The sequence below is a fragment of the Acyrthosiphon pisum genome, chromosome A2 (genome assembly GCF_005508785.2).
Source record: "Acyrthosiphon pisum isolate AL4f chromosome A2, pea_aphid_22Mar2018_4r6ur, whole genome shotgun sequence".
In the NCBI taxonomy this organism is placed as follows: Eukaryota; Metazoa; Arthropoda; class Insecta; order Hemiptera; family Aphididae; genus Acyrthosiphon; species Acyrthosiphon pisum.
Window position 1 is genome coordinate 33,738,096 of NC_042495.1, and position 15,628 is coordinate 33,753,723.

A 15,628-nucleotide genomic window follows, 5' to 3' on the forward strand; every position below is an offset into this window, starting at 1 on the left:
CCCAAATTCCAGAAAAGACATATAAAAAAAGAGTATTTGAACATTTTTGTATTTCAATTTTTGGAAAAGCTAAAATCAAAAAATCAAAAATGTGGGAAAGTCGATTTTAAGTAGTCTTGATGACGAATTCAAATCTGTTTTCAGAATTCTTATCGCTTCTTAGATCAATTGGTATGTTTGGCAAAAATCACATCTAAAATACTATGTAACGCGTGTGTTAGACGAAAACAGAAAATCACGGTATCGAATTCCCTTAAATAATTATAAATCATTGTATACGAAAAACGATTCTGAGCGGAGACATTGTTATACTTGTACAATCATTTTTTTTTTTATAAAAATCTAAAACATCTCATGGCTATAAATAGCATGACTTTCCGGTGAACTTATTCTTTTTGATATAAGTAGAAACATTTTTAGGAACCTTCCATTCCAATTTCTTATGTTTGCTATGAAATAAAAAACTTTTATGAAATTCTAACCAAAAATAATTTACAACATTTGAAAAAATTATCATGGTAAAAAATAGATCAAGAATGTTTGAAAAAATTACTATATATGGTAATTTAAACATTTAGTGAAAAATTAAAGTATCTAGGATTATTCGTTTTTGAATTACAACAATATATATAAATTGATGGATGAAAAATCGTTAATTTACCAATGAAAATCTAAAATCATAAAAATTTTAAATTTAAACACTCATAAAAAATTAATGTTATTTTTTGGTAAACTTTTTTTTTTTAAAGTAGGAACATTTGTGGGGACTCTTCTATCAAATTTTCTAATGTTAGTAATGAAAGTAAAACTTTTATAAATTTCTAACTGAAAAATAATTTGAACATTTTCAAAATTTTAACTTTAAATGCATATAAAAAATAATTATGCCCACGTATCTTTAAAGGAGCACACAACACAAAAAATAAGTTTTTTTTTAATTTGAAAGAATGTTCAATTCTAAGGATAATGGTATAGGTTTTACGTTTCTACTCACATTATTCAATAAGTTATGAGCAACTGAAAAGACGTGTGACGTCATTGGGCTCTATTCATCGTAATTGCCTATCTTATACGTGTAAAAGTTCCTGATCTGATTCTTGTGTCGTCTTAAACACATAAAACCACACATTACATAAATTAAATTTCAAAAATAAAATGTTTAGGAGGGTAAATCGTTGTGAGAAGCGAGGAACTTTTACACGTATAAGATAGGCAATTACGATGCGTAGGGCCCAATGACGTTATGCGGGCTAATTTGCATTTCTTAATATCTCTTAAAGTAATAATTTTTTTTACATCGAATTTTCACCAAATCATTTCATATAGCCATAGTTACAATAATTTAACATTTAAAAATAATTTAAATATTTTTTTTTTTTGTGTTGTGCGCTCCTTTAATATTTTTGAACTTACATCAAATGAAACTTATAAGGAACCTTGTATTGAATTTTGAAGTTTCAACTAGTTCAAAAAGAGTCAAAATATTTTGAACTTGTTATGATTCATTGAAAATGATAATATAAATATTTGGTGAGAATTTCAAAGGTTTGCAGTTATTACTTAATTAGTTTTTGAGTTACACCAAAAAAATTAATTTGAATTTTTCAAAACTTGGTTTTGTATAAAAATCACCACATTATTTTTGTTTTCTTAATGCTTTATAAAATTACTGGACATTTTCAATTTTGACCTCCCAAAAGTACCAACTAAATTCACTTTTCTACCAGAAAAGATGCTGATTTCGAAAATCAGAGCATTTTTACTATTCAAAATATTAATGACCGACAGAAAACAAACATAATGTAAAATCAATACATTATTTCGTTCCGCTCAGAATCTAAAAGGTAATATAAATATATAAGATTAAAAGATATCCGAATTATGATATTTATCATTTTTATTGATTATGTCATATGATTTTTAATACTGTGTTGTCAGACTTTATAGAAATCAAACAACATAATTATTGGATAAAAGAAAAATCAATTACCTATATAGGCGTTGTCTACAAAAACGGAATTGATTAAATCTTCAAGATCATCAGATATATCTGACATATCTAAAAACCTTAAGATCAAAAACAAATATTAATGTTTAATATAGTTGTGGTACGATTGTAAATGATTTACCTATTTGATAAATTTGTATTGGTTGTTTCTTGAGTTACAGGTTGTTCATTTTTCTGTAGACATAATAAGTTTTTTCATAAAAGTCAATAATTAATAATTGTTTTCACATTATTTACATTTACTATGGGGTTATGTAATCCACGAACTATCATAGTTTGGCGAGACAAATCCTCAAGTACATTTTCAGACATTCTTAGATTTATTGGATCTGATGAACTTGCCAACTCGCTAGAAGATTCTGAAACTTAAAACACACATTTTTTTAAATTGAGTGTTTTAAGGTAAGATTTGATTTAGTAGCTATAGTACTAGATTTTATTTAGTCTGACATTTATATTTATTATCAGGAATATTAGATACATTTTTTTACAATTTTAACACTTGTATTTTTTTTACATATTTTATTATTGTATCAAAGATACAGTCAATACATAGTATATTGGATCTAAATACTTTTTTCTTTAATGTATCTGGTATTCAGGTACCTATCTTTTTAATTCATTTTTTTTTTTGCATAAAGATAAGAGACAAATAAGGTTATTTTTTTATTTAAAATAAATAAAAATAATTAATAATTTATTCAAGAAAGTTTTGAAAATTATTAGAAAATGTATCTTGTAACTTATAAACTCTTTGCAGAATAAGAACGTACCTTGTCACACCGGTGGCAGACTAGTTCCATCCTTAAACTTTTTCATATTTTTCGTTTAACAGTATTTTTAAAACACAATGCAGCTGACCAGTATGCGGTAAACCTGTTTTGGTCCGCCCCCTATGTACGTTCTTATTCCACGCCGAGTAAAGACACAGTATCTTTTAAAAAATGCTGATGTTAAATATATCTTGTATTTAAAGGTAAAAATATATCTAATGTTTTGTATCTAGATACTTTCATCCAAGTTGAATCCCATTCCCGATTATAGTAGTATTGAAAATATCTTTGAAGAAGACCATTTCAAAAATATTATCAAAATATCAGACTAAATAATACATAATTGTCATACACAATACCACAGCTTTGCCATTAAATGATAATATTTTATATACTTATATATAAAAAATATTATACAATAATTTGATTAACAAGTTATAAATATGCTGAATGTATTAATTTAATTATTTAGTGTCAATTAAATTTTAATAAAATATCTAATTTTTTCAATATTATTAAATTAAGTTGGCATGTAAATGATTATTCAAATTAGTAATTACTAGTTCTTAAATTAATCAAACTGTGTTCAAAAACATTACAGAATTTGACTATTCAAATATTAATAATAACTTGAAATTAGACTACCTGGTTGAGAATTACGCATAGCATTTTCCAATTTTTTCAAGCGAAATCTAATAGTCAAAATAATAAATAATTTAAGCATTAATTAGAAAAATTAATTATTATTAAATACTGGGTTAATAAATCATTAATTATATAAAAAAAATTTAAATCACTTTGCTTCAGTTATTTCATATTGAATTTTATTAACCATTTGTGAATTTTCAGAAGCTCCTAATAAAAAAATGAAAACCAAACCATTACAATTTGTTGACTCAAAAATCAACTATTGAATGTGTAAAATATTGTAAATTAATTGATACCCACTTAATTTGTTAGGTGAACTTAATTGACTTTCTCCCACTTTTCTTAAACAATTTTCCAAACGAAAATCTGAAATATAATAATTTTTGTAAAATTCTAAACACAAATGAAATTTAGACACAAAAATAAACAAACCAGATGGACTTGTATGTTCAATATTATCCAGAATGATGCTGTTGACATTATTTCCATGCATAGGACTGGGTCTATCCGGGTTCTAAAATCCAAACAAAAACAATAAAATTGTAATAATAACAATAATAAGTTTTATATGCTGGGATTTCAATAGCAACAAATTATTTACATCTGATTCTTCAAAAAGACGACTAAGTCTCTCAAACATAGACTGGGCAGTTTCGCCTTGAAAACGATTTTGGAATTCATTATCATATAGAGTTTGTATTGATAATGGCGGATGTACCATATTAGAAGCAGTTTCACATGATGCTGCTTGAACTTCTTGGTCTTTGATAGGACTCCTGAGATGTCTACATCAAATATTTATTTTATTAGTTAATGATTATAGCAAATTTATCTAGAATTTGGAAAGCAAAATGTATTTTAATACAAACTATCAGTGCCCATTAGAGATCAGCCCAGTCTCGGGTCAAACATAATTTAAAAAAATGGAGTATTACTTTATATCATTACTGAATACTTCTGAAAAAAGGACTGAACAATTTTATTGTATAGTTAATAGTTATAAAGCGATTAAGTCCGTCTTCCGACAAGATTGCGATAACATAATAAACGTTTGTCATTTTATAAAATAGATAACGTGTAATGACTAGTAGGAAATGTACAAATACTTAAAATAAACTGCAGTTGTACACTTATACATTTATACATAAAGTGTGTAGTTAGTTTTTGTTTATTTGCTATATTATAAATATATACCTACTTCAAAAATTTTGGGGGAGGGGAGCGGTTGAACCCCTAATTCCCCCTTGTATATGGGCCTACTAATATATATATTATTATCTATGGTGTTCAACCACCTTCACAATCGGATTTTTTTTTGAAATAAATAACACAATTGAAAATGTTTATGTATGTCACTGCTATCCTTACCCAGTTGCTTCTGCACACTCAAATTCATCCAACAATGATTGTATTTTAATTTTAAGCTTTTTCTTTGGACTCGGAATTTCTTTACTAATAGGTTTAACTTTAGCAGGGATTTTCTATATAAAAAAAAAAAAAAATGTTAATGAATATTTTAAATGCTAAAATATTAGTTACAAAATCAGTGAAAAATACCTGTTTCAATTCTTCAAATTGCTGTAAGAGTACAGATCTCTCAAGTTCTAATTTAGACAAATACCATTGTTGTTCTCTACATTTTTGATAGTAAGTAGGTGGTCGAACACTAAATCTGTTTACAAATAATAATAATAATGGCGATAATATTGAAAAATAAAAAATAAATCATTAAAATTACTGACTTTAAATTTAATGTATCTTGATGTAAAAATCCTTCATTAATTAACATATCAAGTCTAAAAAATCTATTGTATCCCCAACATTCACCAATTTCAAAATCTGATGTGAATTCTCTAAGCACATTTTTAGAATTATCGTTTAGTTTTTCATCTAGTTGATTAACCATTTCAATACGATAATCATATCTAAAAAAAATTAATATTCATAATAGAAATAGTTTAATTCTGAAGCAAAATGGGTTAACAGAATATATTCAACTTTATGTTCTTAGAAACTTAACTGTAAAATATTAAAATAAACAACTAACCTAGATACTCCAGCTGGCCCAGAAGTTAGCTCTAAAAACACTGATAAATATCGATCTCTCACAATACCATTACCATTGGGGTATACTTTAAGTCTCCAACTAACACCATTGCAACCAATCGGAAGTGAATAGATAGGTTCAGACTGAATCATTTTATCAGAAAACGATTTAATTATCAAGTTACCTCCTTCAAACTTTGGTATAAGTTCGCTAATTATTAAAAATAAATAGTTATTTTTATTTTTTTCTAGTATTAAATTAATTTACCTATGGAAGTCTGGATACACAGACATAAGGACTGTAAATGGTTTATCTTCCATGGCAGAAATAGTTCTTTTAAATCTTGGAGCGTTATTAATTAATTGTGACATTGGCATACGAGATACTTCAAGATCACAATCATGCAAAAATTCCTCTAATTGTTCAGAATCGTTGACTAGTTGATTTTTTTGAGTTAATAAAGTAGTAAGTTTGTTATTCAGATCTTTTTCTAAGTCAATCATCATACACTCCACAGCTGTGCGTATTTCTCGAACTTTTTGGTCTTTGGCTTGTTGTACTTGTTTAATATTTCTATCCTAAAAAATACATTGATAAATTAAATTAATGGAAGTTTTTCTTTCATAAATATATTATTATTGAATTCTTCTATGATTGTGGTGGATAGAGTACTTTATTTTTATATAATATATTGTTGATATTAGTTAAGACATTAAATATTACTGAGCTATTGATTTTTTGGACGAAATAAACAGATTTCATAAAGTGAATATCTTGGGTTTAAAACAATAGAACAATTGATTTAATTTAGTTTATTCACTATGAATTATATTTTCACGGTTAGATAAATTTACACAAATAAATCCTACAGTTATGATTCAATATAATACCCTGAAAATAAATATATATATATATATATATATATTTAAAAAAAATACTGCGTGTGTTTTAAAGGTTAATTAATTAGCATAGAAATCTAAGTAGAGCTTTGAATTAAAAAATATCAGATACACGTCTAAAATAACCGCACCTAAAATAAATTTTAGTTTTTAAGCTGTATTAAGTCATATTAAAATCCAATAGGTACATACAATTTCCTTAATGTCTTTCTTAATCAATTCTTCTTTTGTTTTGAGGTGATCAAAACTCTCACCCAACTGGGCTATTGTTTCATTATAAATATCTTCAACAGGTCGGAATGAATGACCATTATGGGCTGAATCGTCAAACAGAGCACATCGATGACAGATAGTTGTATTGCATGTCATGCAGAATACAGACAATTGTTCGTTATGAGTTTCACATCTAATATAAAATAAAATAAACAATTTCAAATAATTATGTATAGGTGATTAAAAAATATTTTTATTGATTACCTTTGTTCTTGGCTCTGTCTTATACTTCCTATATTGACAGTACTGTTCAAACAGTCAAGTTGATCGGATAAATCTTCAACCCATCTACAGTTGACAATTTCGTGTAAATGTAATGTAGCTCTACAGTGTGGACATTGAGATCGTTGTTCAGTAAGCCATCGGCGCATACAAGAGTAACAACATAATTTTGAACAATGTGGACACAAATGTGCATCTTGTATTTTCTCCATACAAATAAAACATTTGAATGTTTCGAGTAGAGTCTTGAATAAAAATTATTTTTATAGTTAGATAATTAATAATTATCCAATAATGTAATTTAAATCATTGAAGTATTAATTTTATTAAACATCAATTATGATGTGGATAAAGGAATAGATTTTAATGCCACTGAGTATCCACAATCAGTATCCGTTTCTTTAAACAGATTTAAATATTTGAATAAATATCCAAATTCTGTCAGCAAATTAGACTGACCCGTCTACATTTAGTAATAGCATGGATGAACATTTTTTACAATCCTATTAATTGAGAAGCCTGACAGTTAAATCAATAGATTGATATATACATTCACTTTCGGTTTATTTCCTAATTCCAGATAAACATAAATACCGAGATAAATATATAGTTTTAAAATAAACACACTACCTAGTAAATAATTAAATTGGTCAGTGAATATTCGGATAAGTAGGGATAGAAAAAATGAATAGGTAATCAACTTATTTTTGTTTTAAGGGGATTCGATACCATGTTTTTCTGTTTTTGTCTAACACACGCACGACATAGTATTTCAGACATATTTTTTACCAAGCATTCCAATTGATCTATTGAAGCGATAAGATTTCTGAAAACAGATTCAAGTCTACTTGAAATCGACTTTCCCATATTTTTGATTTTTTGATTTTAACTTCTCCAAAAATTGAAATACCAGAATTTTTAAATACTCTTTTTGAATATGTAATTTTTAAGAATTTGGGGGATAATATCAAAAATGTGGGAAAGTCGATTTCAAGTAGACTTGACGACAAATTCAAATCTGTTTTCAGAATTCTTATAGCTTCATTAGATCAATTGGTATGTTTGGCAAAAAACAAGCCTAAAATACGTGTTAGACAAAAACAGAAAACCACGGTATCGAATCCCCTTAAGTCAGTTTAGAAACCAAAGTATTGATTAATTACCTACTCAAAGTTTAGACAGTTTAGGTGCTTAAATTAAAAATATTATTATGGATTTGGTTAGGTTATAACTCGCTATGAGGTATGCAAGATGGATTAATGACCCACAAACGAAATAAATAATAAATTCTATTCAAAAATGAAACTCTTTTCGGGTATCTAACTACCTAGATAAAGTAAAGTGTAATAATAAGTAAAATTAATATACCTGTAAATATTCCGGATTGGGTGCAACAGCCATTTCGGTTTTTGAAAATTATATTCAGTATTCTATCGGTAACTTATATACTTATATACTTATATTTGTACGTTGTACCTATAACATCCTTAGCTACCGGCGACGGAACAATAATAACAATATTATCGTAATTCGTAATTTTCCAAAGTTTGTTAAATTGATTAATTATTAATAAACTAATAAACGATATCATTGGTGTCATAAATAATATTATGTCGTTTCGCCCGGACGCTGTCGACTTGCGAATTATATTTTTATTTTTAAATTAGACAATACCGGTTAAACGCGTAAGAACGACCGACACGTATCTGTAGGAACGGGGGAATGCCATCTGAATCTGAAAACTGAATATTTATATATATATTATAATATACATTTTATAGGTATCCACAGACCACAATAGATACGATTAAGAACGACTAGTTTTACGACGGTCGACGAGACAACAATCAATCGTCGTCATATGACTGATAAAAAAAAGTCGGCCCCAGTATCACAGGCCCAGTCGAGGGTTCTCAAAATGAGTCCCGACGCGTATTTCAGGTAGACCAACATGAATATTGTGTCTAACGATCAGACTATTCGGGCTGAATAATTCAGCTATAAACAGCCTTCAGCTGGTATATAGTATATAATAATAATTAATAAGATCACACACGACAGACCTACCTATACTACCTATACTACGTTTATATGATGGCGTTAAAACGCTCGCGCTATGTAGTTTAAGAATTTAAAACCAGTTTATCATACGATACACATATAAACGTTTAAACAAATAAAACGGTTTTAAATTCTTAAGCTACATAGCGCGAGCATTTTAACTTTCAAAACGGTTTAACTTTAAACCGTTTTAACGCCATCATATAAACGTAGTAATATAAGTTATTACCTTAAAAATTAATAATTATGAGCTAGTCTCTAAGTCTATCCGCTATCATTTACGAATAGACTCACGTCTCACGTCTCACGTAGTGCCATAATGGCTTACTTCAGTTTCGATAATAGTCTTATAAGATAATAGATATATTTGAAATTTGAAGAGTATTTGAATACAATTGTATTTAAAAACTTAACCCATATACTTTTGAATAGTAGTTATTTATAAATTATTTCAAATATGCCTACTATTTTATAATAATATCTAATAAGTACCTACCTAATGGCATACCTAATTCTTGTTTGGCAACCTATCGATTTTTCTAATTTTTTTTCAAAATGTGTATTTTAGGGTGCTTTATAAGAATGAAAAAAAAAGCCCGGACAAACTTCGTTTTGAAGTTATTGATGAAAAACTTCAAAAACATCATTTAAAAAAAAAAAAAAATACTTTGCTGATTTTTAAACGGTTTGAATTTTTTTGTGGAAACCATTATTTTGGAAGTTACAGCCATCCAAAGTAAACAATTTTACGTTTATACGCATGAGCGCATCGCTATGTTTATCAAGTTTTCCACGATTTTTTCTTTTTTTTTTGAAACTTTTTTTTATACGACACCCTCCCCCTCCACTCACTCCAGGTTTGCTATTACAGCCTCGGGGGGGTTGGGGGCTGAGCCCTCATCCAACGAGAGGTCCGCAGGCCCGGAGTCTGGCGACCGGAGCCGATAGGCGACGGCCGACGGGAGCCATTTGACTTGTGCAGTCCTGTAAAGTATTTAAGTAAAAGTATTTGAGTAAAAGTATTGAATAACTTTTTCTTTCAGCATGGAGTATTTTGAATAGTATTTTAAATACTTTTTTTTGTATTAAATACTTTTTGGTATTGAATACTTTGGTTTTTTATATCGAACATTTTATTTTTATTTGAAATAATTGGTTGGAAAAATTTTATTGTCAACTACAATAATAGAATAATAGTTTTATTTAGTATTCTGTATTTCTGTGTTAGCTGAAGCCTGAAGGTTTGTGAAAACCAGATTTCTGAAAATAGTTGTTGAATAACAATATTCCCTTTAAAATATTAAACAACCTACAAGCTATGTGTTTATATTACGATAGTTAGAAACCCACTTTAAAAACCAAAAGTATTTGAAAAGTATTCCAAATAATTTTTCAGAGTATTTGAGTAGTATTTGAAATACTTAAAAAAAAAATGTATTTGAGTATTTACTCAAGTACTTTTTAAAAGTATTCCTTACAGGACTGGACTTTTGTTACTTTTACTGATAAGGTTAAGTTTATTTGTTAGGCCATCCGTCTGTCCACAGCTTAAGCCCTGAGGGTTTATATTTGGGTTATAATAATTAATAGATTAGTATAGCATAAAGACAATTAAGAGTGTTGTGCGAATGCATAAAAACGCAGAATTCAAAAATTGCCTTCGTATATAACTTAAAAATTAAGTCCGGCTATCAAATGTTGATTGCACAATCGTTCTTAACTCGTTGTAGTACATAAGTTTCAAAAATGCCAATACTCCCAAAAGGCCCAGTAAACTAGAGTGATGCGTGAATGCGTAAAAATCGCAAAATAGTGAACTTAATTAGGCCATAACTTCGAAACTAAGTTTGACCGACAAATTCTGATTGCACCATTGTTCTTAAATAGTTAATATGGGTAAGTTCCAAAAAAAAAATTTGCATGGGGTGGTAAAGTGCATTTGTTCCAATGCACATTGGTCCAGGGCAGAGGACTTGGAGCTCTAAAAAATCAACAAATATGCACTTATATACACAAAATATGCATTAAAGATATGCATTTTAAAATGAATATTTTCGAACAAAAAATAAGAATTTTACCGTGGGTCTCTATTATTTTAATGAAAAAATTTTATTTACAACTTTATTTAACAACTTACAAGTTACAATTAATTATTTGAATTATTTGGGTTTATTTTATGGGTTTTCTCATCTGGATACTTCTTCAAAACTTTCAACTTTCAACCTCTTCAACTACTTAAAAACAATTATTGACAAAATATTTTTGTTTTAAATATTTAAGATTAACGAACATTTTTACCTTGGAAGTTACATTGAACAATAAGATGTTTTTTCAAATTTTCAAATTGAAAACTTTTTCTATTGTCAGCCAACAGCAATTTGAACATTGAAAAAGAACTTTCAACATCAATGGAATTTATAGGAGCATATTTAAAATATGCTAAATTGCCAAGGCTCAAAATTTCAGGTATTCTGACTATTGAAGTTTTTTCTCCAGATACAATTTTTGAAATTTGAGCCGCCTTTATTTTTCTCTAAAATATTCATCTTTTATTGAATCATTTTTCCCATTGTAACGGGTACTTGATTCAATTTTTAAAAAAACGATCCCCACTTTGTAATTATAGGTTTCGGAGGAAGTGAAAGATCAGGTGCTGATCAACATTTAAAATAATTTTAAATTCAACGTTATTTTGGTTGTAAAAATAATTAATTAAAAACATCGACTAAACAATATTGATAAAACGATAAATTATTTAAAATATGCATCTAAAAGTATAAAATGGAATAAATATGCCCTAAAAACCAAAAAATCGCAAAATATGCATTTATATGCACAATACATTTTTAAAACTAGCTTTGTTGAAGCATGAGATGTATTTGTTTTGCACTCTGCTATTTTTGTGAGTGTGCAAAAAAAATATGCAAATGCTAAAAGTCCTCTGCCCTACACGTTATGAAAAAAATGTAGTTTTTGAAGTTTTTCATCGATAACTTCAAAATGAAGTTTGTCCGGGCTCTTTTTTTACATTCTTTAAAAGCGCCTTAGAACACACAGTTTGGAAAAAAAAAAGTTTAAAAATCAAAAAGTTGCTAGTAATAATGAAAAAACCCACATAATTAGTAATTTCTTTCAACACACTAATAGGATTATTACTTATTACTTATTAGGATTAATGTTTTAAGCAGGGTAAGTATCTACTTTATTTTTCATATTCAATAAATTGAAAAGTTGTTTTTAGAGTCTAAGCGGAGCGATGAATGTATTGATTTTACAATTATGTGTCTCTTTTTTTATTTATTATTTTTATTATTATTTTTTTATGTCTGTGTACCTACACGACAAGTACCTACCTAGTCGAAATAATGCTTCGATTTTCAATATCAGTATCTTGTTCGATGGGAAAGTGAATCTAGTTGGTGCATTGGGGAGGTCAAAATTTAAAATTCGCAGTAATTTTCCTAAGCGCCGAGAAGAACCAGCAAAAATTAAGGAAAACCGGGAATTTTTACGCGAAATCGGTTTTCGACAAAATCGATATTGGTTTTTGGTGTAACTTTAAAACAAATGAGTGATGACCGTAGATACATGACATTTTCACTGGTTGTTTATATTAGCATTTTTTTATACACTCGATAAAATGTTCAAAATATTTTGATTTGTTTTGAACTGTTTACGGACATTTTCAGTTGCCTATTTTTTTTTAATTTTATCATCTATATGAATATCAATAAAATTTTTTTTGTTGTGTACAAAAGTTTGAAAATTTAATAGAAGGCTCCTAATATATTGTTTCACAGATGAAAAATATTAAAAGTCCATAGTCACAATATATTTTTATAAGCATTTAAAGTTCGAATATTGACAAAATACGTAAAAATTACGAAAATTTCCAAATTATTTTAAGTTAGAAATTCATAAAACATTTTCTTTTTAAATCTAAGATTTGAAAATTTAATGCAAGATTCCTCATAAATTTGTCAAACATTATCAAAAAAAAAAAAATACAAGAAAGTAAAATTAAATTTTCATGAGCGATTGAAATTCATATTTTTACAACATTTGATATTCACTCGATTTACCATATAACGATTTCCTTATTTCGTTGTAATTAAAATACGAATGAATGTAAATAAATTAAAATTTCACAAAATGTTTATATTATCATTTTCTATACACCATACAATTTTGAAAACGATTTGACTCTTTTTGAGTGGTTTACGGATATTGTTTTTAGTTTTTTTTTCTAAATATCAATACATTTTTATTTGATGGGTAAAAAAGCGTGAAAATTTAATGCAAGGCTCCTGATATATTGTTACAATAGCAGTTGAAAAATATTAAAAATACATAGGCACAATTTTTTTTTATAAGCATTTAAAGTTCGAATTTTGACAAAATTTATCAAATTTAAAATTTAATAATTATTTTGTAGTTAAAAATTTATAAATTGTTCATAGTTTATATATTTTTATTAATTTATTGTCACAAGCACTCATAACATGATAATATTATTAATATTATGTACGATAAACTCATTACTAAAGAATAAGCATATTCTATTTTTTTTTTGGTATTTACAGGCAAATTAAGGTGGCGTGGTTGGCATATTGGTACAGGTATATAGTATATTACAATTTCCTTAGTACGATGCGAAAGAACACATTTTATATAATTGTCTTTACAGATGTATTATATTGTAAGTTGTAACATATCCAAACTAATATTAATATGAATGTTTACATTTTTCTACCATCGCTACTTCAGTTCAGTAACCACTGAACGCTGACCCGGCGGTATACACACATTGGGTCTATTTTCCAATGTCTGAATATTTTTAAATGCATAAAAATCATAACCATACGGCGTTTTAGATGGACTACTAAACGTACACTAAAATCGCTTTCAGTGTATTTTTTCGGTTAGAAGTTAGAACTCTAACTGCAAACGGCAAACTAAGAATAAAATACATAAGCACCACACAGAAATATAATAAATTTGTTGCACAAAATGCGAAATTCAGTATCCAGGGTTTTTCCTCTATATTGTGAATAATAAAAAAAAATCATAAAGAATTATTTTATGTAATAATTTATTGTTTAATGTTTTTACATAAAAAGTTTTTCTAGACAAATTATTATTCTAGGACCTATAGGTTAATATTATATATTTGTGTATACTGTATAGTGCCTAATTTTCTGTTTTTTTTTTTTATTTTATTGACTTAGGTATAGACGGGTATAATATGTTATAAACAATATAAAACAAAATAACTACAAACTTCCAGAAATGTCAGTCAACGGCTGTTCTGGTGTCAAGCATAGATTAAATATATATGTATGTTTAATCTATATGTCAAGTCATCAAAAAAAGTTTAAGGGAACATTTTTCACACGGTTTCAAAAATAAAGGGACACTAACTTCTCCTGCTTCTTTTACTATATATGGGTAAGCACAGTATCCTTTCTTATATCGGCGTATTAAAAAGAAGTATTATTTTTTAAACGTCACTCAGTATTATATTATATATGCTTAGGTAGTTAGGTATATAGTTATATATTAGATGACTAAATCATTTCGTTGTTTCAATAGAATTAAAATGTTGAATGACACGTGATACTATAACAATTGGGTCACGTTTATATATAAACTATATCATAGGCGTAGGTTAGGAATGGTAGGATAACGGATCAATGAAGTAGTTCGTTTGATATTGTGACTTTTATATATAGACAATTGACATGCGACAACACCGAACCATATACACTCTGTTTGACTATTTTAAATCCAAATTCCGAAACTATAATATTATAGAAGAAGGTCATGACTCGTGAAATGTCTACCTGTCACGACTTACAGCAGTACAACTGATACTAACGTAAATACCTATTATTATTTTACGACAAATGCAGAGTAGTTTAAATATATATTTATTATGTAATGCCTAAAAATATCATATATCTGTTTTATTTGCGTAACTTATAGATTTTCACACATGTACCTACAACTTATAAAATAATATTGAAAAAATTGACTAGTGCAGCCGTGCAGGGCTTATATCATATATGTATAATAATAATGCGGCATTTTCTTTAAAAGGACGCTACACCCTAGTTTTGTCGTCTCCATTTTACAAGCGAGTAACACTAAATGTATTCACAGCAGTTAAGACTTGTTCAAACTTGGTTTCATCATTTTTAATAAAAAAGAATTTACTTAATGTCAAATGTCTAGATGTCTGTGATCTGTTGAAGGTGTTTTTCCGATATTTTAATTTAAAACGAGGTATGAGTTTATTTAAAAATTGTAATATTTTACCGACAAAATACGTTTCTGACCTTTTTACATAGGCGCATTTGGGGGGTGCTTGGGGGTGCTTAGCGCTCCAAAATTGTTGATAGCATCATCAAATTTATATATTGGCTATACTATTATGCTATAGGTATTTGAAAACATTTATTTCTAAGACCTTTTCATCTTCATAATAATAATAATAATACATGTATTACCTATGCATAGGTACCTATCAGAATAATAATATAGATAAAAGTGTATTATGTTAATATAGGTAATATTGTTTATATTAAGATTAATGCGAAGCCGTAAAAAATTAAGTTGTGTGAAAAGAGGGGGGTGTCGGGGACAGAGCCCCCTACTGACCATAAATCTAGCACCCCCATAAATTTAACCCAAATTG

At 27.7% G+C, this 15,628-nt stretch overlaps 1 protein-coding gene across 2 annotated transcripts in view; it reads right to left on the reverse strand.

The window, feature by feature from the left end:
* LOC100165841 (E3 ubiquitin-protein ligase TRIM37) overlaps positions 1-8,721 on the reverse strand; it is an 11,622-nt gene extending 2,901 nt beyond the window's left edge. The window contains exons 1-16 of one of the 2 annotated variants that reach the window (XM_001947178.5): positions 8,239-8,721; positions 6,853-7,115; positions 6,568-6,781; positions 5,744-6,054; positions 5,477-5,686; positions 5,172-5,354; positions 4,987-5,101; positions 4,798-4,910; positions 4,031-4,214; positions 3,862-3,943; positions 3,730-3,795; positions 3,579-3,636; positions 3,427-3,473; positions 2,246-2,373; positions 2,130-2,182; positions 1,991-2,067 (exon numbers count right to left, since the gene is read on the reverse strand). In XM_001947178.5, the coding sequence (XP_001947213.1) occupies positions 1,991-2,067; positions 2,130-2,182; positions 2,246-2,373; positions 3,427-3,473; positions 3,579-3,636; positions 3,730-3,795; positions 3,862-3,943; positions 4,031-4,214; positions 4,798-4,910; positions 4,987-5,101; positions 5,172-5,354; positions 5,477-5,686; positions 5,744-6,054; positions 6,568-6,781; positions 6,853-7,115; positions 8,239-8,271 (2,137 nt within the window). In that variant the 5' untranslated portion in view covers positions 8,272-8,721. The remainder of the gene's footprint in view (positions 1-1,990; positions 2,068-2,129; positions 2,183-2,245; positions 2,374-3,426; positions 3,474-3,578; positions 3,637-3,729; positions 3,796-3,861; positions 3,944-4,030; positions 4,215-4,797; positions 4,911-4,986; positions 5,102-5,171; positions 5,355-5,476; positions 5,687-5,743; positions 6,055-6,567; positions 6,782-6,852; positions 7,116-8,238) is intronic. The other variant, XM_003245820.4, reaches the window with a different exon arrangement.
* Between the last annotated feature and the right edge of the window lie 6,907 nt (positions 8,722-15,628).